The sequence below is a fragment of the Falco naumanni genome, chromosome 1, assembly GCF_017639655.2.
Source record: "Falco naumanni isolate bFalNau1 chromosome 1, bFalNau1.pat, whole genome shotgun sequence".
NCBI classification, from domain to species: Eukaryota; Metazoa; Chordata; class Aves; order Falconiformes; family Falconidae; genus Falco; species Falco naumanni.
Genome location: NC_054054.1, coordinates 92,472,782 through 92,500,734, shown reverse-complemented (window position 1 = coordinate 92,500,734; position 27,953 = coordinate 92,472,782). Strand labels below are relative to the sequence as shown.

General features: G+C 57.1%; 1 protein-coding gene and 1 non-coding gene across 7 annotated transcripts; both read left to right on the top strand.

Moving 5' to 3' along the window:
• Nucleotides 1-337: 337 nt before the first annotated feature.
• On the top strand, nt 338-27,818 carry AP1B1 (adaptor related protein complex 1 subunit beta 1). Of its 6 annotated transcripts, XM_040606534.1 has the most exons (25): nt 338-404; nt 6,409-6,522; nt 7,879-7,941; nt 9,025-9,130; nt 11,082-11,217; nt 12,037-12,282; nt 13,106-13,296; nt 13,874-14,095; nt 15,506-15,626; nt 15,835-15,930; nt 17,007-17,122; nt 17,944-18,109; nt 19,037-19,135; nt 19,526-19,785; nt 20,196-20,397; nt 21,337-21,357; nt 21,690-21,719; nt 21,836-21,982; nt 22,195-22,340; nt 22,921-23,050; nt 23,643-23,727; nt 24,234-24,320; nt 25,087-25,241; nt 25,865-25,873; nt 26,622-27,818. In XM_040606534.1, the coding sequence occupies exons 3-25, from the start codon at nt 7,905-7,907 to the stop codon at nt 26,694-26,696; spliced, it is 2,883 nt and encodes a 960-aa protein (XP_040462468.1). In that variant the 5' UTR covers nt 338-404; nt 6,409-6,522; nt 7,879-7,904; the 3' UTR covers nt 26,697-27,818. The 6 variants fall into 6 exon arrangements, with proteins under 6 accessions (XP_040462468.1, XP_040462486.1, XP_040462476.1 ...); XM_040606552.1 differs by lacking the exon at nt 21,337-21,357; XM_040606542.1 differs by lacking the exon at nt 25,865-25,873.
• Nucleotides 22,466-22,570, top strand: LOC121082813. The gene has a single exon (XR_005826144.1). It is a non-coding gene; the product is annotated as a small nucleolar RNA SNORD125 (small nucleolar RNA).
• Nucleotides 27,819-27,953: the final 135 nt, after the last annotated feature.

Sequence of the window (27,953 nt, the reverse complement as noted above, 5' to 3'; positions counted from 1 at the left end):
GGGGCACGGCAGTCCCGGGGACAGGCAGCCAGGGTGTGGGGGACACGGGGACCGGCCCCCAGGGGACAACCCCGCGCCCGCCTTGCGTCTGCCGAGCACCGCTGGGGGGGCCTGAACCGCTGACAGTGACCCACCACCTGATCATCCACCACCGGCCCAGGGCTACGGGCAGGCCCGCGGGTGCTAGATGGGACCTTGTGGGGTCCTCTCACCCCGTGCCCCCCGCCCCCCCAGAAGCGGGGGGGGGCCGGGGGGCGCGGGGTGTGTGCCCCGGTCCCCATCTCGCTGCCCGGCATGCCCTGGCTCCGCCCCCAGCCCCGCCCATCACCCCCGCCCCCGGAAGCGCTCGCCCGCGCGTCTCTCACTTCCGCTGGGCCGGTGGCAGCGGGCGGCGGCGGCAGCAGGTATGGGCCGGGAGGGCTGAGCCGGAGCCGCTCCTGGCGGTTCCGCGGCGTGGTCCCTGCCGCAGCGGGGATTGCTGCCGGCTTCTGGCTGTGCGCACCGCGGGCTGGGCCCCCCTCCGCCAGTGGGCTTCGCTCCGGGCCGGGCTATCTCCCGGGGCCCGGGCCCTCCTGCCCCCCTGCTCCGGCCTGGTGTCCCCGGCCTCGCCCCCTGCCCGGGCCCGGCGGCACGCAGGGTCCCCTGCAGCCAGGAGTCCGGCTCCCGCCTTCCCCGCGCTCAGCCCAGCCGCATCCCGCCGCGCCGTGCCGCCGCGGGTGGGCGCTGGGCCGGCGCCTCCCCCCGGGCCCTCCCGTAGCTCCGCGGCCCAGCTCGGCCCTCCGGATCCGTCCAGGGTGGTGTGGGGGGGTCAGCCCCGGGGCCTGCTCCCCTCCACCGGCTGTGTCTCCCAGCAGAGCCCAAGGCACTGTGTCCTCACCCGCAGTCGGAGCCACCGGTGGGTAGGATGCCTGGGAAGTGCGGGTGTCCCTGGCCACAGGGGCTGCCCGGCGTGGGACTTGCCCCTTCATCTGCCTCCTGACCTCGGTGGGTCCTGCTGGTGCAGCCCTGTGTCCTGGCTGGTATGGCATGGCATGGACCTACACATCTCCGGGGCAAGAGGCAAGGGACTTGAGAGCCAAAGGGCATGCGGAGCTTACCAGCACACTGGACCCGCTTCCCTCCCTGCTGCTGCTTTTGGGTGTAACGTGCCCTGGGCTGTGTGGTGGGGCAGTGGGGTTGGGGTGGCTTTGGGGGCTGGAAGCTGTTGCTGCCATCAGTGCCCCCTTCTCGGGGCTGCGGGGGCCTGGCCTCCGTGCAGGCAGTGCCATGGCTCAGTGCACAACAAGGCACCGTGCAGATCTGTGGGAAGAGGTCAGTACAGAGCTGAGCCATGAAATAAGCTGGGAACTGGGTATGGATTGGATAGAGAGGCACCTGGTCTGATCTCATGTGCTTGCTGCCTCCTCTGTGGAGTTTTTTTTGGAGAAAACATCAAGCCCGATAAAAAGGAATGGGTGAAACAGCTTATTCCTAAAGGAGATGTTACAGGTTTTCTCCTTCTTCTCCGCAGGTGCCTCATATTGTGTGGAGTTTGGCAGAGTTATGAAACTTGTCAGGGCTGCAGTCCCCGAGTAGCAGTGCGGCCTCACGTAGGGTTTTGCCATTTGCTCTTGCCTAGGGTGCGGGATGTTAAAGGGGTGCCTTGGATAAGCAGTTGGTTCGATCTGGTTTGCTGCCCCCAGATGTGGCCAGGGGAACCGTGAGCTGCTTCCTGCTTGACTCAGGCTGCTGGACTGAATGGACCTGACAGTTTGGGACCCTGTGGGGTTTTCCAGAGGTGTTGGCCCACACTCTGATCAAACCAGGCTAGGAATTCCGTGGCAGGAGGTGTGTGGCCTCAGAGCCCTGCAAAGCCTGGCTTTCCCGGGAGAAGAACGTCTCCTATGCCGCAGGAAGCTGTCACTGGGGCAGATGCTGCCTTCCAGCACTTCCAGAACAAGGTCCTCAGCATCTCTGAGGGTGCTCAGCTGGTGCTGTAGGAGGAGGGACATGGAGGTGTTATCCCTACTCAAGGTGATCTCTGGGCTTATGCTGCTCAAAATCCTCCCCAGCTTTCCAGAGCACAATGCTTTGGGCCCCGCAATGCTGGATCCCCACGTGCTGTGTTGCCCAACAGTGTATGGTGCAGGGACACCTTGGGACTTTTCTTTGTCTGTTTGTGGGTTTTATTTCCCAGTTATTGGTTGATGGGACGTATCAGCCATGATTCGCTTTTTCTGCATACAGCTGCTCTTGTGGCCCTTCTGCCATCTGGGTTAATTAAGGGCCAGGTGCCAGCGCTTCGGGGTTTTGGATCACTCAAGTGGTGCCTCAGCAATTGAATTGATCTGCCACCATTTTGGGCACCTTGCTAATACCGCAGTGAGTTTGGCAAGGCTTTTACCCACGAGTTATTAAAAGGGGGCACCTTAACCTGTTGGTTGATGTGAGATGGACCCCCTTGGAAAGCGCATGTGTTGGTCAGTAACAGCTTTGCGAGAGGATGTGCTGGCTGCCAGCCCACTGGCTTCACAGGCTGTTGTCTGTGCTCGCTGCTGCTGTTAATTGGTGGCTCCTGTTCTAGAAGGTGCAGGATAATTTGTGGTGCTCGCTGGCTTCAAGCATTTCCTTTGCAGGGGACACTGCAGAGTATATTTACAACTCAGGGTAAAAGCTGCAGGGTCTTGCCAGCCCTCGAGGTTTGGTGGCACGGCACAGGTGCCCTGTGCCATGCTGTGGCAGTGCAGGTGGGTTGTTTCATGGCTGGGCACAGCCTGGCTGCAGGTGGGGACAGCCCAGGTCCCTTTACGGGGCATGAAGGTTTGAGCCAAGCTTGGGATGCAACAGCAGGCTTGCAGCCCCACGTTGCTGCGTGCTGCGGGGCTGAGTGTGAGCTAAGACTGGCGCCGGTTAGGCCAGTCCTTAGGAAAAATATGTTCCTAGGGAGTGTGTACGGGCTTGATGTGAGCCCTTGGGGCTTTGTGCTGGCTGCAGGGAGAGGCGTGGGGCAGAGGTAGGGTTGAGCACAGGGGTGGGAGCTGTGCCCACAGCTACGCACCGTCAGCAGGACGGTATACACCATGTAACTTCACTGCTGTGAATAAAGAGGTAAAAAAGAATTGGGTTCAGCATGAGTCTCTTCCAGCTGCTGGCTCTCGTATCCTCAGCCGCTTGTTCTCCTCCATGCTTGGGTTTTTATCTTCCCCTGCTGATGTCTGTGCCTGGTCCAGGGGGTTCGTTCATTGAGGCCAGGGACATGCAGTGCTGCTCAGAGGTGTGGGGAGCCATCACCGCCTCGTGCCTGCCTGCCCTTTTGCTCTAGCTTGAAGATGCTTCATATCAGCAGAGGATAGTTGTGTGAAGTCCCAATGGCCTCAGTTATCTGTCTCAATGTTTAGGTTTTTTTCAGTCTGTCTTAATTTTCTTTAATTGTGCTGACTTGCTGGGTTTTACTGATCCACCTCAAGTGCTTTATTTGCAGCTGTGAGAGTGTGCATTGCTTGCTTGTAGAAGTTTTCTTTCCCTATTAACCTTCAGCTGATCTGCTGTTTCCTAGAAGCTTGCCCTTTGAGTTCCTGCTCCTCTTTGCTTCTCCCTCCACATCAGGCACCATCGTATATCCCCTGGTGCACAAGGGATGCATGTCTGTGCAGGGCTGGAGCGGATGCGTTTCCCTGTGTATGCTTCCTTCCTTTCTGCCTGCCTTGTCGGACCCTCCTGAAGACACATGTCAGGCTGGGAAGATTAAAATTTACTGTCAGCCAGTAAACTCCTGTTCTGGGTTGTGACAGAGTCTATAGAAAGATCAGTGGAGCCATGGTGACCCCTCTTGCTGTAATAGCCAGGGAGCTGGGGTGTCTTGGGCATGGTTTAAATGCTCAAGTGATGCTTAGATGGCTCATTCCTCTGGAAGAGAGGCAGCAGCAGCACGTTCCCCACATCCCTTCCCAAGGCAACAGATCTCTATTGCTAGAATGGCTCAGTCAGCAGCAACTCAGCCCCCTAGGATGGAGGAATTAGCCTAAAACAGGGCAGTAAAAGTAGCTGGGGGTCACGAATGAGTTTTCTTCTTCCACTCTCTGTAAGAGAAAACAAGTGGCACCAGTGACAGCTTATTTGGCTTCAGTGTCATCCCTGGGAGCCTGCTGGCAGCACCCACCTTGACAAGAAGCACCATGCCACATGTGTTGCTGTATCTCAGGTTTAGGAGCATGTTATTCACCCAGGATGGTTGAATTCTGGAGCCTGCTGGTATGGCAGCTGGGAGGAAGGGGCTGGGTGAGTTCTGGCATGTTCCTGACCTGAGGGCCTGAGATCAAGGAGGGGGCTTGCACCATGTTGTGCCTGTGTGGGTGCATCGCCTGGCAGCTCTGAATTGCAGGTCCTGGGGGGAACATGCTGTCCTGTGTTCAGCTGTGTGAGTTCAGCTGCAGGAGCGCCGGGTTCTCCTTCAGCCTCAAAGTGCTTCATGAGCAGCAGAAAATCAGATGCTCTAAACCATGGTGCTTCTTCCAGCTGGGCCATGGGCTCCTTGGTGCTGCATCGCAGGAGCAAAATAACTTGTTAAAGCTGTATCCATTGAGGAAGGTGTATGTAGCAGCACTTAGCAGGATCCTTCTGCTGCGTGTTGCGTGAATGTGGATGATGTTTTCCACCTTGAGGCAGGTAGAAGGGAAGTGTGGGAGGTAGAGCGGCGTGGCCGTTGTTGCGCTGAGGGTCTTGGAAGAGCAGCGTTGCTCTGGGTCTTCTGGAGCTCTTGAATTTAGTTGTCGTGGGTGAATAAGATTGGGGATAAAATTCTTTGGAGAACCCCTTTCCTCCCAGCAGCTGGCACAGAGGGCTGAGTGGCGCTGAGCTCCCCACACCTTCCTCTTCGTATCACTGAGCCTGGCTGGTGCAGCCTGCGAGGTGGGAGATACAGGAGGGATTGTGGATGGCACACGTTCCGGTTTCACCGTTAGCAGGGGCTTCGGAGAGGAGGTCTCCCACTCTCCTTGGTTGTGGGGACCAGCTGGGAGCAGAGGACTTTGCAGTAGGGCAGGGGTTTGATGGTGTGGGAAACCTTGTGCCCTGGGATGGTAGGTCCAGGGTTCCAGGGAGGGCATGGGTTTGTGCTGCTGCAAAGGCTTGTCCTCAAAACAGACCCAAGGAGCCTGCACTAGGTGTGGGTGAGCTCTGGGTGCTCCCTGCCGACACCCAGCCACTGTTTTGCTACTAGATGCTTACAAACACTTTGAAGTCCTCGAATCCAGTTTGCAAGACTGGCTTAAAATAAGTCTGTCAAGAAGTTGGGGTAAAATTTGAGCCACCAGAAGGTCAGGGACTTTTTGTCTTCCTTGATTTATCACTGCAAATCTTGCATCTTGCTTTTTTCTGAATGCTGTTGCTGCTTCTGGCTGTCAGGAGCTGCCACTCTGCTTAGTCCCTCACCAGGAGATCAGCTAGTGCTGATCGTCTCCCTGCCTGCAGATGAACTCCCGCTGCCCGTTTTCGATCGCTGGGTGCAGGGTGTTCAGCAAGGGTTGAGAACTTGCAACTCACTGTGATGACTCTAAACAATCAGATCTGTCCAAATGAGATGACTGAGGCTGCTGGCTCTGCGTCTGACATCCCTCCTGCTCCTGTGTGCCAGGTAACTGGCTTATTTTCTTTTAGGCTCCAGCCTGGGAGAGGGGTCCCTGCCCCATCCTCCCCCTTGCCCACTTCAAGCTGGGCAAAAACATGTTTAGAAAGACATGGGGTAATGCAAGAGCTGCTCTGCAGTCCCTGAACCGTTTCTTTTGCCCTCCTTAAAACCAGAGCCAGACAGCAGCATTGGACCCTGCCCAAGGGCTGAGCTTGGGGAAATTCACCTTCAGCAGGGCTTTGCCAGCAGCAGTTGCATCCCTGGGCTGGCAGGCAGCCCTGCCTCGTCACCCTCGGTTAGCCTGGGGACACACACAGGGTGCAGAGCACCCAGCTTTGGCGGGTGTTTGGAGCCTTGCTTGGCCTCTCGTCACCCTGCCTGAGGTGCTGGGTGGCTGCAAGTCTGGTCCTGCTGCTGGGGAGCTTGAGGTGTTGGTGTGGGGAGCAAGGGGTGTCTTAATTTTCAAGCTCAGGCAGGAGGAGGCGGCAGCAGTTTGCTTTTTGGAAGCAGCTGTCGGCACTGCAGGGCTGAAAGAAGTGGGGGAGATGGGTGGCCGTCTCTGTCTCTGAAATTAGTGGGGGTTTGGATGGTTAAAACACACGCAGCGCTACCAGAGGGCTCTGGAAACTGGGAAGCTTCAGGAAGGCAGCAGGCGTGATTCATGTCTCCCGGCCGGCTGCAGAAATTCCCTGGTAGGCTTCAAGTTTGCTTTCCAGGCACTTCTGCAGAGCAGGGCTGATTGCGAGCCAGGTCGGTGAAATCTGAGGGACTGCAGTAAATCCTCCTTCCTCCCTCTCTTGCAGGACAGGATCCGCAGTGAGGCGCAGAGAGCTGCTGCGGCGCAGCCTGGGAGCTCCTGCTGTTCGCTGGAGAGCCATCGACCTAGGGGGGAAAAAAAGGCTCTGAATAAATCCCAGGTAACCGAAGCAGGGAGCAGTGTTGTGTCTTATGTGAGGCTGCCCGGGAGGCAGTTTTCTCATGGGGCAGCCTTGGCAGGGCGGGGGTAGCACAGTGGCAGACGTGCCCCCTCTGTAACAGCATCGGGAGTGTGCTGCCAGTGCCCGAAGTGAGCCCCGAACCGATGCAAACTTTCTCTCAGAGTCTGCCAAGCTGGCTCTGGCTGTATGCTCTGCCTAGGAGGCTCGGCCCCCAGATTTTATCCAGATTTTCTTTTTATCCCTGTTGGGGATCCCTATCCAGCTTGAACAGAAAACAGAGGACACTGTTCCTCTGGCCGCATCTTGTGTGCTCACAGGGGATTGCTGCGTTTGGCTTTCAAGATGCTCATTTACATTTAAAACCATTTGCAAGCTTTTTTTTTTTTTTTCCACTTGGCTTTGCATTCTGTGCTCCTGCCCCTTCGAAACAGCAAGGCCACTGCAGGCTTTCAAGGACGATCCTCTGGTTTCTTTGCTGTTGAAGGAAAGATGGGTGAAACAGTTGGAAAAGACAAATCCCTGCTGACCTTTAAGAAGGGGCTATCTGCTGCCTGCACACCAGGCTTCCTCAGCCTGCCAAGCCATAAATCTGCCCTAAACTGCCTGAATTATGTAATACAGCCTCAAGTGCTGGGCGGCAACCTCAAACCCTTTGAATTTAAAGCAACACTGCTGGAGCAGGGGTGGTTTCTGGAAGAGGCTCCTTTTGATCTTGCTTGGTCAGGTGCTGGCAGATCTGTGCCCCTTGGCTGTGCTGTCCCCTCACACCAGCGCTGGTCTGAGCCTTGGGTTTTGCTCGATTCCTCTCCCCATCCCAGGGCTGTTACCTGCATAGGTGTGAGGGAAGACTAGGGGTGAATTTTCCCTAGAAAAGCATTTTCTTGAACAAGGAGATGCAAACCCTGGGGAGATCACTGGGCCCTTGCTGTGGGGACAAGGGCTGCCCAGCTCCGCATGGGATGCGATGAGCAAAGTGGCTGCTGCTGGTGAGAGAAGCAAGTTGGGGCTGTAGCCTGAGCAGGGGTGAATGCTGGCATCTTCAGCAACTGCTTTCCTCCTCCACATCCTCTTTAGCAAACCAGCTGATTCCCCACTCATCGGCAGAGCCCGTGGTGCGCCAGTGTGGCTGCAAGGCGCTTGCCCTCCCCTGGGGAACGGGCTCCTCTGGCAGTGCAGGAGCTGAGGGCTTCTCTGGGCACTTCATCTCTTTGTGACTCTTCCTATGAGATCCCAAGCTCTTTCCCTGCCCTGGCTTTTCCTTCCTGGAGCTTTCCATAGTAACCCCAGCAAGGAAATTATCAACCCTCAAACTTTCTGGTCTGCCTCTCCTCGCAGGGACGTGCTGCTAGCTGGAGACCACTATGACGGACTCGAAGTACTTCACTACCACAAAGAAAGGTAAGAGTGGGAGCAGGAGGGTCACACAATTTCTCCCAAAATAATCAGGCTCTTTCGGCACCTGTATAAGCCAGCTGGGGAGGGTTGTCCCTGAGGTGGGAAGCTGGTGGAGGTTCCAGCCCTTGTGGGTATGCCCTAAGCCCATGTGGTATGCTGTGGCTGACACCCTCCTTGCTCTCATGGAGCTGGGGCAGCTCCTGGGCTGCTGTGGGGTCAGAGCACCTTATCACCGTCCCCCTGAAGCCAGACAAGGCTGTTGGCAGCTAGGTTATTTGCTTTAGGAGCTCAGGAGCAGCTGTGGGACATGGCCGCCTGCCCCGAGCTCCCCCGGACTAGGACAGAAGCACTCGGGGTGTTTGATTTAAGCACTTTCCAGACCAAGGAATTAATGTGGAGGAAAGCTATGAGGCATCTTCTCTTCAATCTGCCTGCCCAGGAGTGAATAGAGCTCAGTGTGGCTTCATGAGGGCTGGGTCTGAAGCCACTGGTTGCCCCCAGCAAGGTGCTGGGCTGGAGGACTGCTACCACATACAGAGCAGGATTTGGGATCCACCATCCCCTGCATGGGCTTGAGGAGCAGTTCCCAAAATCCACCTGCATTTGCTGCTGCAGGTGCCTGCCATCATCCAGGCTGTGGTGGGCTCCCTGGGTAGGGGAGGGCCTCCCAGCCACTGTGTGCAGGGCTGGGGCTTCACTGTGTGCTGCAATAGCTGCTCCACAGATGAAAATACTCACTGACTAAACCTCATGTCCTGTGCTTGAGGCGTGGAGTGCTTGTGCTCATCACTTCTGCACTCTCTCCCATCCTTAAAGCCCTGTGGGGCTGGAGGAGTCACAGGGATGCCCTAGCGTGCTCATCTCCATTTCCACGGATGAGTGCTGAGCCCCAGAGCAGCCCTGGCCGTCGGTGAGACATTTGGGAAGTTAAATCCCCTTTCCCACCTCAGAGCACCTGGGGTGGCAAAGGAGCCCTAGCACGCAGCAGGTGGGAGCTGTGCTATCCCTCCCCTGGGAGCAGCACCTAGCAGAGGGGTGGGTGCCCATCCCCTAACCCCTGAACTCCTCTTTTTCCCCTTCCTCCAGGGGAGATATTTGAGCTGAAAGCTGAACTGAACAGCGACAAGAAGGAGAAGAAGAAGGAGGCTGTGAAGAAGGTGATAGCGTCTATGACTGTCGGCAAAGATGTCAGGTGTGTGGCAGTGCTGTGCCAGGGATGCCCAGACCAAACCGTGGCAGGATGGTGTCCAGATGGCTCATGGGCTCCCGTTTTCCCCTGCTGCTTCTGAGGGGGTTTTGTGCTGGCTTTCGTCTTGGGCAAGGACCGAGCGAGCTCCTGGCTGCTGCTATACCTTCTGCTACGGGAGGGAAATGTTTGTGTAAGCGTGGCCGTCTGGCAGGCAGGGGCTTGCCTGGCTTTGGTAGTAATCTGGCTAAAAGAGGATTGGTCTGGCTGCCAGTTAAGTTTGTTGGGGATTATTGCCGCTTCCTTCATGTGTTGCTAAAACCAAGCAGAACCCCCCTCTGAGCCTTTACGGCTGAGGGTCAGTGTCTCTGCCTCGGTGTCGATAAGCCTTTTGCAGCCGCTCCAGTCCCAAAGGTCAGGCGGCTGCTTTTCCTTCTTCCCCTTTACCTGCCTGACCCAGCAGCACGTGGCCCTTCCGTCCCCTCCTCCCTGCAAAGACCTGTCCCTGCACACCCTGGGCATTACACGCATCAGCGCTTTGCGCTTTTCACGGTGCGTTTGACGGTAGATAAAGGAAAAAAAATAACTCTGGGCTCTGGGTTTGGAGAATCGGTTCATCCCTGGCTCCCAGAGCACTTGCAGCAGGTCACGCTCTGTCCTGGGGCTGCTGTGGAGAACATGACACCAGCAATGGCAGGGACTTGCCTGACGCTGTTACCTGCATAGGGGTGAGGGAAGACTAGGGGTGAATTTTCCCTAGAAAAGCGGTTTTTTTGGACAAGCAGATGCAAACCCTGGGGAGATCACCGAGCCCTTGCTGCGGCGACAAGGTCTGCCCAGCTCCACATGAATGGTCAGCACTCAGCAGGAGCTACATTGATTGGAAAAGAAATAGCGGCTGTGGCAGCCCATTTTGTTTCCGTGTGTGCGTATTCTAGGCTGCAGGAGAGCACTTTACTAAGCTCACCCCTCCCTGGGAGGTGCCAGGGACCGGCTGAGGTGGGTGGCAGCAGTGCTGGTAGCAGGAGCTCTGCAAGGGAACCAGCGAAGTGCAGCGCCCCAGACGTAAGGGGTGCCCGGGGTTTGGTCCTGTTTGATGGCTGGGTTTGCAGTGGCAGAGAAGCTTCCAGGAGCCAAGGGACATCTGTCAGGGTGGAATAACTCCTGTGTTAGCCCTCTGATCTCAATTGGCTCTCCTAAGGTGGCTTAGTAGTCTAATTGGTCTGTATCTTAATAGTCTAATTGGTTTGTGTTTATTGTCTGCAGTGACACAGTGTCTCTGGTGTCCCCAGCTCTAGGGTGGTTGGGGAAGGGGAAGCCCCCCACTCCACGCAGGCAGCTCCGCTCCTTCCTAGCAGAGCATCTTTCTGCTGCAGAGCTCACCTGGTGGAGTGGGGCTGTTCCTTAGTCCTGGGCGTTTACTGCTCTAACGTGATGCTAGGATGTGGGACAAGCACTTTGCAGCAGGACAGCCTTAATGTTCGTAAAAGCAGAGGATGGTTTTGGTAGGGCTATGTGGGAGGGATTTTGCAGAAGGGGAGGGGGGAATGGCTCATCTTCCACGTCCTCTCACAGGTGTTGGAGGCTTTTGTGCTGTCCTGTGATGGCTGGGTGATGTTGCACCTTCTCCCAGGGCAGTGGGCACACACTGGAGCTGGGATACAGCAGAGCTGTGTGGGAGAACTCAATTTCAGTCCATCAGGGGCCATTTTGAGCTACTCTTGATACAGATCTGTAAATAAAAACCTGTTGGGGACAGGTGATTTAGCCACATCTGCTGCAGGCTAGGCTCAGGTCATGGGAGAGCAGCCTGGGGTCATCTGGCTTCAGGAGTGGGTTGAGCCACAGGAAGGGGATGGCCACGCACCTAGGGAAGTCCCATAGGCAGCGGCATCTCCTTTCTCCGGCTCAGCAGTGTGGCCATGTCCTGCCTTCATGGAGGCACTCTGTGTTTCAGTGCTCTCTTCCCGGACGTGGTGAACTGCATGCAGACGGATAACCTGGAGCTGAAGAAGCTGGTCTACCTTTACCTGATGAACTATGCCAAAAGCCAGCCAGACATGGCTATCATGGCAGTCAACACCTTCGTGAAGGTGAGAGGAGAGGGCTGCATGCCTGAGAGCCACGCGCTGCAGCAGGTCGGTTCAGCCCACCACATGCATCCCCACTTTTATCCATGGCCACCACACTAACCTGCTGTGTACCCCACTCCAAAGAAGGGAGCATGGGCAGGTTTCCAAGGCCTCTCCCTTCAGGAGTAGGGGCTCCCCTACTCCTCTAGATAACTGAGCAAATTTGTCCAGTAATGCAGAAGAAAAACATTTTCTTGGCAGCTGTGCTGTGCCACTTGCTCTGTCAGTGGCAGCTTTGCTTGTGGGCAGCTCCTGTGATCGAACTGCTGTCATGTGAGCTTATGTGCTGAAGTCTCTGCAGCTGAGAAAGCCCTCGTGATCTTCCAGTTGGAGTTGGGAACTGAAGACCGTGTTTGTTAGGAGCCCAGATATTGCCAAATCATACTGTGAAAAGGCTTGGTAGGCATTAGAGGGAACTTGGCATTTTTTGGGGGAAAAAAAAAAATCCCACACAATAAATGTGATAGATGCGTTTCCCAGGTCAGGTGGCCATTCTGCGGGGTAGCAGCTGACTTCAGATACTTGCTGTAAGTGATGAAGATATCAGATTGCTGGAGGTGTGCTTGCAGTGAGAACTGATGGTGTTAAAACCCTGTGGGTGCCAGATTGCAGAACGAGAGATCAGACCTCTCTCTTGCGTGACTTGTTCTTGAGAGCTGAGTGTTAAACCCCCTAGACTTCAGGTACTCAAATAAGAACGGCGGTCCTGAAGCCACCACTAGTGCCTGATTCAAGGAGCGGTGGCCCAGGATATCTCACCTCCCCCTCTCATCCCTATAGGACTGTGAGGACCCAAACCCACTGATCCGGGCTTTGGCTGTGCGGACCATGGGCTGCATCCGCGTGGACAAGATAACGGAGTATCTCTGTGAGCCCCTGCGGAAGTGCCTGAAGGACGAGGACCCTTATGTGCGCAAGACAGCAGCTGTCTGTGTGGCAAAGCTCCATGACATCAATGCCCAGCTGGTGGAGGACCAGGGCTTCCTGGACACCCTTAAAGACCTCATCTCAGACTCCAACCCCATGGTGGTTATTTTTTGCCTTCTTCATCCAAATGGCAGTAAATGCTCTCTCTTCATCTTTCCTTCATCTTCACATGCTGACTTCCTCCCTCCCATGTTCCCCTTCATTCTCTTTTTGGTGCTTAATATACCACTTCTGGGGACAGCTGTTTCTCAGGGCTGCAGGCTGTGTCCTTGGAACCCTGTCTCCTGGATGGAAGGTTTCTGCAATTCCTTGGCAGTGTGTTGTTATTCTGTTCCCAGCGGGGAGGAGGTTGCCCCAGCCAGCTCAGAGCAGAGGGTGGTGGTAGAGGGGAGCTGAAGCTTGGCTCTGGTACCACCTAGCTGGCGGCTTTTGCCTCTGGTGAGGGTTTCCTAGCAGCTGGGCTTTGGCCAGTGTTAGTTTCCCTGCCTTTCCCCAGGCATGAGAAACTTCAAAGCTTGCTTTCCCCAGGGTTTCTCTTCCCCCAGCCTTTGCTGCTCTTCAGATCCTGCCACAGGCAGAGCAGCGAGCCTGGGAGGTTCCACAGAAAGCGATGGGGCTCCTCAGAGCTGTCTGGGGAAGGGGAGCGAGAGCAGGCTCCTCCGTGCTGGGCATGGGGCCAAGGCTGACTCCTGCTGAACATGTGCAAACTGTTAGAGATGTGGTGTGGGTGGTGGGACCGTGCTGGTGGTGATTGCTCATCTCCTGAGGATCAGCTGGTGGGGAGGAGAAGCTGGTACCCAGATGTCGCTGGGATGCGAGGTGCTGATACCAATCCTTGGCAGCTCATCCACTTGCACCAGCTTTCCCCCAGGCTGTTGAACCATGTTTGGTGTCACCTAATGTGTCCTGTCTCCTCTGGCAGGTAGTGGCCAATGCAGTAGCAGCGCTCTCAGAAATAGCGGAGTCTCACCCGAGCAGTAACCTCCTGGACCTCAACCCCCAGTCCATCAACAAGCTGCTCACGGCCTTGAACGAGTGTACTGAGTGGGGCCAGATCTTCATCCTCGACTGTCTGGCAAACTACATGCCCAAGGATGACCGGGAAGCCCAGAGGTGAGGGAGGCTTGGGGTGCTGCTGGGGCAGCGCTGCCTTCAGGGCACCATGAAGTGTCCGGAGTGGGGCTCAGAGTGGGAGGGGAACAGGCAGGTATCAACTGAAGGGCCTGATGCTGCCCCTTCTCATCTAAGAAGCATTTCTGTCCTCCTGATGCTTGGAATCCTACCGCAGGAGGTGCGGGACAGTGGGCATCTGCTGGCCATGGTGCCTTGGGTGCAGCTGCCTGGAGATCAATGTGGTCTTGTAGCAAGCCCTGTCCCCATGCTGGCACAGGGACTGTGCTTCCCAAGTTGCTTCAAAATGTGGTCTTGCCACACAGCAAGGGCCGACAGGCGCTAGGGAGCCCTGAAAGGGTGTCACTGCGATAGGGTTTTGCAGGGCTTGGGAAATAACCTTCATCAGGGCGTTTAAGAGCCAATTCAGCATTTCTTGGGAAGGTCTCAAGTGTTGCTCGGCTGTCCTGGTGCAGTCTTTGCCAGTGCCTTGTTCTCCTTTGTCAGTACTGGCAGCGATGTTTAAGCAGGAAGACATTCTGAAATAATCTTCTATCTCTTTTACCCCTGCCACCTCCAGCATTTGTGAGCGAGTGACGCCCCGGCTGTCCCATGCCAACTCAGCGGTGGTGCTCTCAGCTGTGAAGGTGCTGATGAAGTTCATGGAAATGCTGTCGAAGGACCTGGATTATTATGGCACGTTGCTAAAGAAGCTGGCCCCACCCCTGGTCACCCTGCTCTCCGCAGAGCCTGAGCTGCAGTATGTGGCTCTCCGCAACATCAACCTCATCGTGCAGAAAAGGTGGGTGCCCTGGGGGGGTTAGGAGTGACAGCCTGGCTCGGGCTTTCCCTCTTCTCTGCAGCTGCTTCCCGATGCTTCCAACCCTCTGACGGCGGCAGTGTCAGGGCTTTGCTGACACAACCTGTCATATGGGGTTTTTCTTTTCTATTATTTAAAATCCAAGGGCGGAGCGCAGTGTGTCAGGTGAGGCAATAAGCAGGGAGCTAAGCTGGGATCTTCAGGAGAGGTTTATTTTAATTTATTTATTTGGGGAGAGCAAAAGATGGAAAGGCCAAAAGCTGAGGCTTTTGCTTTAGTCATTGAATGTCTAGAGAGGAATTTTTGTGATATCAGCTTGTTTCTATGCAGTCGTCCTCTTTGAATAAGTGTGGAGAGTCCTTTTGTCCCTTTGCTGATCTAAAATTGCTGGTGGGCAGGAGGTGTCTGAGGCCCCACATGTGTGCCCCGAGCAGAACTGGCCAGCTGGAGAGCCATGCTTTGCATTGACAGCCTCAGTCAGATGATTTGTTGTCCTACCAGTTATCGCCGTGGTTGTCTATTAAAAATAGCAGCAATTTCTGGGAGAAGCAGAAAGCAATTAGTGTCCCTGGGAGTGGGAATGTGGAAGGCAGGTCAGCTTCTTGGAGTTGGAGCTGGACCTGGCCGATCTCTTTCCCAGCTTAGAGAGAGGATGATCTTGTGAGAAAGGTCCAGCCTAGCCCTGGGGTCTGGGTTTGCGTCGCTGCTCCCCCCCAGACATCCCTTCCAGCCCTGGCGAGATGAACATTTCCTGTTGCCTTGTGTCAGGTCCTTGTTTGTGGCAAGGTTGCGCTCTGTCCTCTGCGCTGGTACCAGAAAGGGGAGCCAGGGGACGGAGTCCTGGGGGGATAATGACGATGTCTCAGATTCTTTGACATTGACCAGGCCCCCAGAACTTTGTGCTGGTGGCCAAGGAGCCTCATCCTCCTGGCCCAGAGCCGCTCGCTCTCCAGCTCTGGGTTTCCCTAGCTTATGTCCTCAGTGTCCTCAAGCCTTCACCACCCCATCTTCAGCCTCAGTCAGGGGGTGATGGTTCGTGCTTGTAGCTGGCTAATGGAGTAATCAATTTTCATGGACTTGGGGCGTTAGCCAGCTGCAGGGTCAGGCGAATGAATCCCCATCTGTCTCCTGACTGGCACGCAGCTTTCTGGGGAGGACAACTCCCTTTCTGCGCTGCTTTGCCTGCTGGTTATTGCCTGGGTCAGAGCCTGGAGGTGGGGGCAGAGCTCGGATCTTGCTTCTGCCAGTGGAGGAATCATCCGATAGCAGTACCGGGTGTTCAGAAAGCTCTGGAGAAAACCATGGTTTCTGGAAGATTTCTGACATCTCTCATTGTGGTCAAAGTGAAGGAGCATGCGCCTGCCTTAATCACTGCCTCTTGTTGTCCTCCAGGCCTGAGATCCTGAAGCACGAGATGAAGGTGTTCTTTGTGAAGTACAATGACCCCATCTACGTTAAACTGGAGAAACTGGACATCATGATCCGCCTGGCTTCCCAGGCCAACATTGCGCAGGTCAGGGTCTGCCTGACTTTGCTGGGTGGGCTGTGCAGGGAGCTCCAGCCTCGCAGGGAGGGGATTTGTCTGAGAAATTGTAGACCCAGCTTTGCAGGTTGTGGAGGGAGCAGCTGTACCACGCGGTCTGCTTCTGCTGGGTCACTACCAAGCTTTTCTGGTGGCTTTTCTTGCTGCTGGGCTCTTAGTGTCTTGTCCCCTCTGGCAGGTGCTGGCCGAGCTGAAGGAGTATGCCACGGAGGTGGACGTGGACTTCGTAAGGAAGGCGGTTCGAGCCATTGGCCGCTGTGCCATCAAGGTGGAGGTGAGTGCTGGGTCACTTCGGGTCCTGATGGCAGCTGTGGTTAGGCAAGGCATCGCTCCCCAGCATGTTGGGTGGGTTGGAGTTCGTCTCACCCCAGGAGTTGCCCTAATGAGCTGGAGCCTGCCTGGGGATGAACAACATTTGTTCTGCAGGGCACAGACAAGGTGCAAGGAGGGTATTTCATCCCTTTACCCTTTGCCACCAGAGCTGTTTTAAGATCCCAGCCTGCCTCATGCTGTGTTGCAGACCCAGCTGCCTGCAGCTGTGCCTGGTGTGTTAATGCAGTGGATGATACAAGTGGCTTGTCTGGGGACTGCAGCAGGGCCTGGCAGGGAGCTAATCCCTTTTCGAGGGGCTGAGAGGCTTTGCTTCCCCTTGGGGGTTATTTGAAGAAGGGGATTAGTAAAAACCTTGCTGGAACAGTGGCTCTGCGTGGCCCAGGTGCGGGCAGGCTCACAGGCAAGGTCGTGTAGCTTTGAGCCAGCTGATCCTGCACCGGGTTTACTGCAGAGCATCCTCAGTCACGTGAGACAAACAGCTCGACGCCAGCGAGCTGGGCACTGATGAGGGGCAGGAGATGTGCTGGAGCTGGCTCAGGCTTTCATCCCGCTGGGAAGCTGAGCTGGCCTGGCTCCGCCATGAGTGATCCATCTCCTCCACAGTGAAGCCAGCCTCTCCCAGGGGGATTTATTACCACGGCACTAGCTCTGGTTTGCTCTCTCTGTTCACACTGAGCCATGTGGCTGTACAGACCCAAACTAAGGCGAGGTGCAAGATGCTGGTGCCCTGGCAAGCCAAGGTGTGGGCTCACTGCTGTGCTTCTGCATCCTGTGGCCTGAAGTGCATGATGTGGGGGGAGGGGAGGCTCCGGGAACATGCGAGGGGATGAGGAGGAGCCAGACCTGGATGGGAAGGGGAGACTATGCTTGTGCATCCCCCATTCTGGTCTGGGCTGGGTTTGGGAGAGGCATGGAGGGGCTGATAAGGCAGCGAGGAAGGGATGTCGGAAGGGTGGCAGAGGCTTTGGGACAGGGATGTAAGAACATGCCACCTGACTGAGCGACTCCCTCTGACAGCAATCAGCTGAGCGCTGTGTCAGCACCCTGCTCGACCTTATCCAGACCAAAGTCAACTACGTGGTGCAGGAAGCCATTGTCGTCATCAAGGACATCTTCCGCAAGTACCCCAACAAGTGCGTGGCTGCTGCCTGCGAGCCTCGGGTGGATGCTCCCGGTCCTAGATGAGCTCTTTCTGCCCCTCTGTGCTTGGGGGGGGGACCCTACAAGGACCCAGGGATGGGCTGCTGCTCCCTCCTGGTGGGATGATCAGTGGTGAAGCCACCTGCGGCCTCCCTGCAGTGAAGATGGCTTTGGGTTTTTTGCCAGTCGGGGTTGCGATCGCTAGTCAGTGCTGCCCCAAGAGTTAAAGTTGAGAGCAGGAAAACCACCCCCAGCCGCGTGACGGCAGTCCCAGATCCAGAGACCCAAATGGACAGGAGCTGGCAGGGACTTTGAGGTCCCCCGTGTCAACGTAAACTGTCTCTGGCTCTTAATTCAGCGCTGTTGATGCTGGAGCAAGGGCAGCAGGAGGGGAGGGGAGTGTTCCAGCTGAGCCAGGATGAATAGTAACACTGTAGTCAGGAAGTAGTGTACTAATACTGGCAATAAATATTAATGAACTGAATTAGTAATGGACAGGAACTCTGCTAGTGACTCAGGGCTGCTGCAGAGAGAAGGGAGACCAGATGAGCGGGGCTGAGAAGCTAAATCAGCAGCAGGGCTTGTGAGCAGGGAAGCGTGCTCTGGGACCAGAGAGGGATCAGTGTGGGCAGTGTCACGCTGTGCCACAGCCCTGGGGAGAAGGGACAGCCCCATGCAGGTGGCAGGGGCTCTTGCCGGTGCCCTTGGCAATGTCCTTGTTCTGCTGAGGGTGATGGGATGTGGTTTGAAGTCAGAGCAGAGCTAGGACTTGGGTTTCTTGCTTCTGGTGAACATATGTCCTCTCCTTGGGAAGGTATGAGAGCGTGATTGCCACCCTCTGCGAGAACCTCGACTCCCTGGATGAGCCTGAGGCCAGGGCTGCCATGATCTGGATTGTAGGAGAGTACGCTGAGCGGATCGACAACGCCGATGAGCTGCTGGAGAGCTTCCTGGAGGGCTTCCACGATGAAAGCACCCAGGTGCGGTGGGATGGGGCAGAGCCCCTCATGCAGTGGGGGTCTGGCCGCCAATAGAATCAACTGGTTGAGGGGTGACACTGGATCTGTGACGAAGCTTGTGCTCATCAGAATTTAACAAAGGAATTTTCTCTAGCAGGGTCGTGAAGGTGTATTTCTTGTAGGTGTTTGGGGCAGCAGTGTCCCACAGCAGCTTTGGGTGTAGAACGTGGCCCTTGAAATGCCACCAGGTGGGGACCCAGTCATCTTCCCTCCTTAGCAGCTGGGAAGGGTGCAGTGGTCACCTGGTCATTCCTCTGTGCCAGGACAGGATCAGCCCGTTGGAGCTGCAGAATGGAGTCAGACAGCTGAAATGAGCAGGGGGAACCATGCCTGACCCTTTTGCCAGGGCAGCTGAGGCCAGTGGTTTTGCCTGTGAAATTTTTTGAGGCTTCAGTCTATAGAAGCTTCCTACAACCCCCTGTGCAAAGCACCGTGAAACTAAGTCATAGTGGCCAGGGGAAAGTCTATAAATGCAAAATAGCAAAGCTAGCCATCCTGGCTGCCTTGTCTCAGGTCTAAAGGGACTGTCAGAGGTGAATTGCTGCTGCTTATCCTGATAAAAGTCAGAGGATGCTCTGGCCTTTGCTTTTGTGCGACCATGTAACCTGGTCTCAAGATCTTGCCCAGTAACCTCTGTGTCAACCTGTGGCTCTGACGGGCTGAGGGTGCGATAATCAGCTTGAAATGGGCTGCAGACCTGGCTGGGAGCCATGCCAAGTGCCCTGACGCTGTCACTGCCGCTTAAGCTGTCGCCACATGTTTGGTTCCTTGCGAGGCAGGTTGGGGTTACTTCCTGACAGTCCATATGGGGGAAATTCTTGTGTTCTTGCACAAAAATGGTGTGATCTATCTGTCTGTCTCTCCCTGACCCTGTTTGTCTGCTCGCAGGTTCAGCTGCAGCTGCTGACGGCCATTGTGAAGCTGTTTCTGAAGAAGCCCACTGAGACACAGGAGCTGGTGCAGCAGGTGCTGAGCCTGGCCACGCAGGTGGGTAATGGCTCTTGCATGAGGCAAGAGCTTCCCGTGGGCTTCACCACAGTGGGAATGGCTTGACGATGCAGTACCCGTGACAGGAGGCAGAATAACGGAGCTTCATTCTGGAAAAACTGATAGTTAAAGTGTCCTGGAGAGCGAGTACACTGTCTCCCATAGCACAGGAGGCATCTTGTGCTGTTTCCTTGCTAAGGCTGGTGTAGCAAAGTGGTGTAGCTTCTGTACAGCAGAGGTGTGACACAAATAGCTTTTAACTTTTATCCCCGTGATCCCTCTAATACCACAGCAAGATTGAGATGGGGCCAAGATGCTCGGAGTTGCTCTGTAGTAGCTGTGGCTTCCCCTGCCTGATGGCTTTGGCACTAACCCCTGTGCTTCCTGAAGGACTCTGACAACCCTGACCTGCGGGACCGTGGCTACATCTATTGGCGCCTGCTTTCCACCGACCCTGTGGCCGCCAAGGAGGTGGTGCTGGCAGAGAAACCCCTCATCTCTGAGGAGACTGATCTGATCGAGCCGACGCTCCTGGATGAGCTGATTTGCTACATTGGGACACTGGCCTCTGTCTATCACAAACCTCCCAGCGCCTTCGTGGAGGGGAGCAGAGGGGTTGTGCACAAGAGCTTGCCCCCACGAACGGGCTCGTGAGTATCTCTGCCTCCCCAGGGTGACTCTCCACCCTGTGCTGGGACTTCCAGGGCTGGATCCGTGTGTTGGGCAGGTTGGATGCTGAGCCAAGCGGCTGTGGGGCTGCCACAGCGACACACAGCACCGTGCAGAACTGGCCGTGCTTGGAGCCGAGCTGAGGGCCCCCCTTACAGGGAGCCTCCCCTTGGGAGCAGTAGGGCTGTATGGATTCAATACCGTCCTTACAAGGCTGAGGGAGTGATCCCGATGAGAATGTGTTGGAAGTGTTGGCAGTCGTGCTGGGACAGGGTGTCTCTGAACACTCACTGCAAAGCCCAGCTGGGTGAACTCATGTCTCCAGTGGGACTTCTTGGCTCCTGCAACTCCTCCTCAGCATCTCATGTCTTTCCCTTGCCATTCCCTCTAGGAGCGAAAGTGCCGAGAGCCCCGACGCAGCCCCCTCAGGGGGGCAGGCGGCAGAGCAGCCGGCTGTCATCCCCACTCAGGGTGACCTGCTGGGTGACCTCCTGAACCTGGACCTGGGCCCCCCCGTGGGTGGGCCTCCCATCGCCACCTCCTCTGTGCAGATGGGTGCTGTGGACCTCCTCGGGGGTGGCTTGGACAGCCTGGTACGTCACAGCCCTGCGTGCTCCTTCCCCGATGCCCAGCTAGCCTGGTGGCATCGCGCTGGGTTTGATGCTGGCTCCTGTCGGGAGCTCCTGGGGCTGGTATGAGCTCATCTGCCCAGAAATGTCTGGGCTAGTCCTTTCCTTCTACAAGCTTGTGCAGACAGAGGGGCACTGCACCCCAATTTATTGTGTCCGGATCAGATGGCTGGAGCAGGGCAGGGGGTTAGCGCTCCTGAGTACGTGAGGTCTCTGTAGGTGTAGGTGTTCCTACTCCGTGCTGTGCTACAGGGGTGACTGCTCCTCCTGGCCCTCCTCTGAACCCCACAGCTGCGTGAAGCAGGGATGTGCCCAAAGCTGCTGCAGGGCTGGGCTGAGATGTCCCTGCTCCCGGGCTGCAGGGTGGCTTAACGGGTGTCTCCTGCACCGGGAGATCTGGAGGTAACAGCTTGTCTTCCTGGGAATGCAAACCAAACAGTGGTTTGGCTGCAGCGTGAGGGGGGATGGAAACCTCTGCCTGGTGGGGACCGCCTGCCCTACAGGTGCTGGTGATGGTCCCAAGCCCCAAAGGAAACTAATTTGGAGTCTTCTGTGCTGCTCATAAAATCCAGCAGATATCCCCTAAGGGGAGGCAGTGTCACTGTCCCTTCGCTGCTGCCCCTCTCGGTCCGTAAGACTCCAAGTGCCACCCTGGCTCTTTATGGGCTTGCAGGATTTGGTAACGGGCTGGTGCTGAGTGCGGGGATGAGACACCCAGGTCGTGCTCAGTCCCCTGGCTCCAGACAGCTGCGGACAGGCAGGTGGGCTTGCTGGCAGTGCAGCAGGACTAACCTCTCTTCCCTCCTTCCCTTCTCTTCTCTCTCTGTTTTTTGTCTCTTCTCTCCTGGCTTGTCTCTGCATGTGGCTGGCTCTTCTCTCCACCTTACCTGCTTCTGCTTGGAGATGGGGGACGAGTCGGAAGGGGTATGGATCAGCCCTTTTCTTAGCCCTCTCGACCATGTGTAGCCCCAGCACCCGTGCCAGCCCCTGGCTGCCCCTGCTCCCCCCGTGCAGCCTGAGCCCTCCTGTTGGGTGCCCCAGTGACACCTCGCTTCCCTCTGGGGGCGACCAGGCCCCGAAACAGCTCGTGGCACGTCAGGTCTAGGACTGCTGGAGCATCCCTACCGACCCTGGGCCCTCACTAGCCCACACTGATGCTCTTGGAGAGTGCCCTTGATGGGGCACTTTGGTGGGACCCCCGTGGCCCTGGGCGTGCTGGCCCCTGCCCCTGCTGATGCACCTTTCTTCTCTTGCAGCTGCGAAGCGATGTGGGAGGCAGCCCTGCTGTGAGTGTGCCCTCACACCCAAACCCCTTTCTCACCCTCTGCATCTTCCTCCTCCTCTTCCTCCTCTTCCCTGCCCTGTGGTGCCGTCCCATAACCTGCTCCCTTGTCCCCTGCAGATGGGCAGTGGCAGCGGCTTTGCACCAGCACCCAGCACCGCGATGCCCGCAAACCTGGGGGCACCCCTCGGCAGTGGCCTGGGAGACCTCTTCGACCTCACCAGTGGCGTGGGGACCCTGTCAGGATCCTATGTGGCACCCAAAACGGTGAGTGGGGCAGCCGAGCCTCAGCAGCTGGCACAGCACAGGGCTGCAGCATTAAGAGGGGCAGAGACCCGTGTCTACTCCTTGTGGCAGGGCTTCCCCAGGGGGAGGTGGAACAGGAGCCCCTTTTTCCTGTCGTGGTAGCACACTGGGTGAGGGTGGTGGCCTGCAGATGGAGAGGACACTGTAGCAAGTTTCTTGCCTCCTTAACGCAGGTCTGGCTCCCTGCGATGAAGGCCAAGGGGCTGGAGATCTCTGGCACCTTCAGCCGGCAGGTGGGCTCCATCTCCATGGACCTGGTGCTAACGAACAAAGCCCTGCAGGTCATGTCTGACTTTGCCATCCAGTTCAACCGCAACAGGTGAGGTTCCTCCTGGGCTGCATCAGCAGTGGCCAGTGGAGATGCTGTGTGACGTTCTCGAGCACGTTCCCTGGCACGGTTGCATGCTGAAAAGGGTGGGAGGAAGGGGCCACAGGGCTGCAAGATCTGGGGACAGCCTCCCATGATGACCTTTCTCTCTCTGACGGCTGTGGTGGTGATGATCATCAAACCAAAGCCTCTAAGAAGTTGACTGAAGAGGCTGTTGCTCTGGGGTCTAACCCCCATCCCGTTTTTCTGTCCTCCTGGTGAACTGGCCCTTCCTTCCTTCCCTCAAGGGGCACAACAAGAGGTAGCCGTGAGGGACTTGTGGGTGTGAGTCTGTGTAGGAGGAAGGGCTGAGACTTTGGGGCTGCCTGTTGCTGTCCTGGTGGGCGGGCAGGGCAGGAGCCAGCCTGGTCCTGGACTGTGCAGGGGCAGCAAGGTGAGCAGGGGTGTTCCTGGGGTTCAGGTAGAGGAAGGCAGGGAGTCCCAAGGTGGCCAGCAGCCGATGGGCAGTGCCTTCTGCCATCATTTGCTGCCCCCCACCTTGACCCCCTCCCCTCCTCGGGTATCCCCGCAGCTTTGGCCTGGCCCCAGCAGCTCCTCTCCAGGTCCACGCACCTCTTGCCCCGAACCAGTCCGTGGAGATCTCCCTTCCGCTGAACACTGTTGGCTCTGTCATGAAGATGGACCCCCTGAACAACCTCCAGGTGGGGAATGCTAGGGGATCCCCCCTCCTGGGAGCTGGGGACTGGGCAGGGGGTGCCGGGGGCGAGTGCTTGCCCTCAGAAGGGAGGCATGACAGCAGGAACCGGGCAAGAAGAAATGCTCAGCTCGCTGTCCTTGCTGTCAGAGCTCAGTCTGACTCCAGCTTGATATCCTGCTCCACGCAGACTGCTGCTTCTGGGGAGGAAGATCCTTGCCGACAGCAGCAGAGCCGAGCTTTGGCAGAGCATCTGCTTGCACTGTCCTAGCGCAGGGGAGATGGTGGGGGCAGGGCTGTAGCTCCAGGGAGGCAGCTGGGAGGGAGGGCTGAGGGGGTGCAACCCCAGCAGTTCCCCATCTCCCCTGTATGCTGGGGACAGCAGCATGCCCAAGAGCATGCCGGCGTGCGGGGCGTGGACGCTGGCCTCTCCAGCTCCTTCGGGCAGCTGCCAGTCTCTTGCCTCTGATGCTTGCTGGGGTGGCACCTGGCTCAAGAGGGATCGCTGGTGTAAGATGGAGTGGGATGCTGGCTTTGGGAGCCACCTCCCTGCTGTAGGTTGGAGGAGGTGTTGATGTCCCCGTGCCCTTCTGTCCCAGGTCGCAGTGAAAAACAACATTGATGTCTTCTACTTCAGCACCCTGTACCCGCTGCACATCCTCTTCGTGGAGGATGGGAAGATGGGTGAGTTGGAGCGCGGGTAGCTGGGGCTCCTGCAAGGTGCGCTTCTGCCACCGGTCTGTAGGTGCCATCCCAGCCCCTGATGAAATCTCCTGATCACGTTCCCAGCCCTGGGCAGGGAGTGGGGAACCAGATGTCCCTGGCAGTCTGGAGCAGACAGGGACGCTGGCCATACCAGCATGACCACGCTGTGGCTACCCGAGATGGCCCGAGCCGCCTTCAAACTCCTAGCTGCCAGGGAGAGTTCTCGCTTTGCTCACTCCTTAGTTTGTCTTCCCTGGCACACACCAGCCTCTTCCCCAAGCCACCGTAGCTTGCTCACCCCCCAAAGCAGGTCACTTTCCTGCAGCTGCATGAGGTTGGTCTTGGGAAGTTGCTAGAGGGGGTGGCAGTGTCACAGATCCCTTCAGCCACCAGTGACATGGCAGCATGGCCCTTGTGTTCTACCGCCTTTGGGGGCAGGCGACCTTGTAGCTTCATCACTGTGTTGGTTTTGTTCCTCACTGTAGAACGGCAGATGTTCCTGGCCACTTGGAAAGACATTCCCAATGAGAATGAGGCCCAGTTCCAGATCAAAGACTGTTCTCTCAACGCAGGTGGGTCCAAACCCTTCAGAAGGACCTGGCTCAGCTTGTGGCTGGGTGCCGGTGACCAGCTCATCCCAGTTATCCCAACCCAGGCTGCCGGGAGATGAGAGCTTTCCCCTGTGCCCACCTGTAGCTCCAGGAAGGAGCTGCTGCTTTGTTTGCTGTTGACTAGTCATTGAAAATTGACAGCCTCAGAGATGCTCTGCCCGGTGGGGATGTCCCCGCTGCCAGGGACAGTTGCTGTACCCACCCTGGGATCAGTCTCAGTGCAGAGAAGCTGAAGTGGATCGTGCAGCCCTGACACTGCCTGGCCTCCCAGCCAGCCCACAGGCAGGGCAGCGGTCCAGTGCTCACGAGCAGAGCAGAGAGCTGTGGGCAGGAGCCAGGGCCAGGTTCCTTGGCACCTCCTCGCGCCCTCACCCCCTTGTCCGGGAGATCTGGTGCCAAGCAGGACACGCAGACGCTGCGTGGGGACAGCTAACTCCTTTCAGCCCCGCTGGCAGCAGTGAGCTGACCTTTGTGGAACAAAGTGGGGCGGTTCCGCTTGTGAATTGAGCTCTGGATTGTGGCCTGCCCTCCCCAGGGAGGACCTGGGAGCCCGGCTGAATAGGGCCCTTCTTCTTGCTGTGTGAGGACGGCGGGTTTTGGATGTGCTGCATCCTGGGGAGAGGGAGGGGAGGTGGAGGTGGGGCAGGAGCAGGTCCGAAGGGAGCTGGCTGTCAGCCCGGTGCCCTGCCCCGAGCAGCCTCCGCCGCAGCTCTCTCCTCCTGCGCAGATGCCGTTAGCAGCAAACTCCAAGGCAGCAACATCTTCACCATCGCCAAGAGGAACGTGGAGGGCCAGGACATGCTCTATCAGTCCTTGAAGCTCACTAATGGCATCTGGGTGTTGGCAGAGCTCAGGATCCAGCCCAGTAATCCCAGTTTCACGGTACGCCCCTTCCCCTGCCTCCCTCCAAAACAGCCCCAGGGTGGCTCTGAGCCGAGGCTGCTGCCTTCCCTGCTCTCTGCTTGGAGCCTGGGCTGGGCAAGGCAGTCCTGTGGCACATCTGCAGCGGTGGCACCCCCCCAGCGACTCTTGGTGCCAGCCCCCCTCTCCCTGTGCCAGTCCCAGTGTCCCTCATGTGGAGAGGGGGAGACACGGGCTGTGCTGACCAGCTGGGCTCTGCAGCAACAGGGGCTCTGCTGGGCTCCCTCCGAGCAGCGGGGAGGCACTGTGGTGGCCCCCAAGGGAAGCAGAGAGGTCCCAGCCCACCCACACATCTCTGTTAAAATAAAACCCCCAACCCCATCCCCCTCTTGGGGCATCCCTGGCTCTGCCTGCGTGCTGGGCAGCCTGACTGCAGCTACAGTCTTGGGGCAGAGGTCTGTCTGCATGTCGGGCGTGAGCCATCCCGATGTCCTGCTTTCCCCAGCCCGTCCCAGTCCCCTTCCCCACCTTCCTCGCAGCCTCTTTTCTTTGGGTTGGGATGAGCTGTGTCGCCTTGACTCACCTCTCTGTGTATCTCCGTACCTGCTGCCTGCCTGCCCTCGCCGGCCTGCCCGCTGTTGCAGGATTTGGAGGTTAGCAGACTGGTTTTTCCCTCGGCTTTGGGCTGTCTCTGGCTGCTGCCTGGTTATTTCTCCCCTGATATTTTTACCTGCCTGCTGGCTGCCCTGCCAGCCCTGCGTGTCTTTTAGTGCTTTTTGTCTCTCCCTCCCGGCAGGGGTGGCACGAGGCTGGTGCCCAGAGCGGAGCTTTGTTGGAGGTGAACATTCCAGAGGGTCAGGGTGTTCCCCCCCACCCTCCTGGGCTCACTTGGGATGAGGATAGCTGCAGATCCCTATCCCTGAGGATTCCCTGCTGGGCACCTGCTTGCGCTGAGCTCTTCCCCACTAGCCTGAGGAGCAAATTGATTTCAGAATCATTTAATATTAAATCTTTGAGCAAATAAAGGGGCTGATACCACTTAAAGGAAGATGCCTTTGGGGGAACCGTTCACTCTTGAGCTACAGGCAATGAATCAAACCCCAAGAGATGAAGTGTGTGTGTGCCTCTGCCTGCCCCCTTGCCCTGCCTGCCTGTGCTGCATGTGGATGTCTCTGCTCTTCCACCCCGGGCTGGGGGAGCACCAGCAGCCCGGGGAGGGTGTTTAGGGAGCTCGGTGCCTTTTAATATCTTCTGTCTGGCCAAAATAAGGAGCTGGGCCCACCCATTCCCCATGGTGGGGGTGGGGGGGGATGCTGCAGCATGCAGGGCTTTGTGCTTTGGGGCTGGTGGCTCACCAGCATGGGGCGAGGTGCCATGACCCCCTCTCCTCTCTTCTCGCAGTTGTCCCTGAAATGCCGAGCACCGGAGGTGTCCCAGTACATCTACCAAGCCTACGAAACCATCCTGAAGAACTAAGGTGCTGCTGCAGTCCATCCTCCTCCTCTTCTCCTTTCCCGCCCAAGGAAGCAGGGGCAGGACCCGTGTGCATGTCTCCTTTCCTTCCTGCCAAGGAACCAGCCCCTGGGAATGTCCCTCCAGCCCCGGGGCCCTGGAAACCAGTGCTCCCATCTCTGGTAGGGCTGGGGTGAGCGGAGGAGGGCAGTGGTGTCCCGGCCAGTCCCTGCATCCCTGTAGAAATCAAATCTGTGTGTGAGTGATGCAGTGTCCTCCTTGCTGATGTTGCCCCATCAAGAGCCCTGTTTCACCCTCTGGGTCCCTGCCTGTGACTGCGTGCTTTTTTTTTTTTTTAAAAAAAAAAACAACTGAGCCACCATATGTGGGGAGTTGCCTCGCTCCCCCTGTGTGCCCCCTACCCTGCAAAAATCCACCTCCCTGCTGGCGCTGGGTCTCATGTCTGCCCGTGGTGGTGTCTGGTGAAGGGTTCTGCACTCCTCAGCCCTGGGAATAGCACCCTGGGGCTCACTCTGAGCCTCCTTGGTGTCAGTTGGGGCCTGAAGTGCCATGGGGGTGGGTGGCTTTTGCTGTGGATCGCCCTGGAGCCCTGGGCTTGCAGGGCTTGGTGCACCCAGGAGCAGGTAGGAAACAGCTCTGGCTTCCTCCTTCCCCTGTGGCAGTTCCTGCCTCTCCCCAGTTTCAGGTTCAGGAGAGCCGTGGGTGAGCCCCCAGCCCTTTGGAGAGGGTCTCTTTCCCATGGGAGCTGTTTCCAAAGGTCCCAGAAGGGCTCAAGACTCTCAAGTTTGAGGCTGTACTGTCAAGTGCAGTAAAAAAAGGGCTTTTCCAGTCCCATCCAGCCCCTGCACTGGGGCTGGGAGGGCTCTGAGCATCAACTCATGCTGGCCCCCTCCGCAGCCCCCCGGCTCCCTCTGCTCTCTGCTGTCACCCATGGGTGCAGGAGAGGATGTTTCACCGTCCCTGCTGGTGACACTACTCCTTTCCCTCCCTCTCCCTGAAATAAAGCCATGGGTCACCCCTATCTAGAAGCGTTTGGTGCAGGAAATATCTAATATATGAAATATAAATATATTGTATGTTCGCTTGTTTTAAGCAAACGTTGAATAAAGGTGACATCTGCCCATGGAGCTGCTGTTGGGGGGATCAGAGGGGGGTACCCCAAGCTCAGGCCATGGCCTATTGCTCTCTAGGGAAGCAGGATGCTGTGAGCTTCCTCTTAGCAGTGCCCTGCCCTCATGGAGAGGGCCTCTCTGGGGCTGG

Coding starts and splice junctions, on each gene's coding strand:
- AP1B1 (XM_040606534.1), top strand. CDS start 7,905: ATGACGGACTCGAAGTACTTCACTACCACAAAGAAAG. Junction 14,096..15,505: donor AACCTCATCGTGCAGAAAAG/GTGGGTGCCCTG, acceptor GTTGTCCTCCAG/GCCTGAGATCCTGAAGCACG. Junction 23,051..23,642: donor ACCCCCTGAACAACCTCCAG/GTGGGGAATGCT, acceptor CTTCTGTCCCAG/GTCGCAGTGAAAAACAACAT.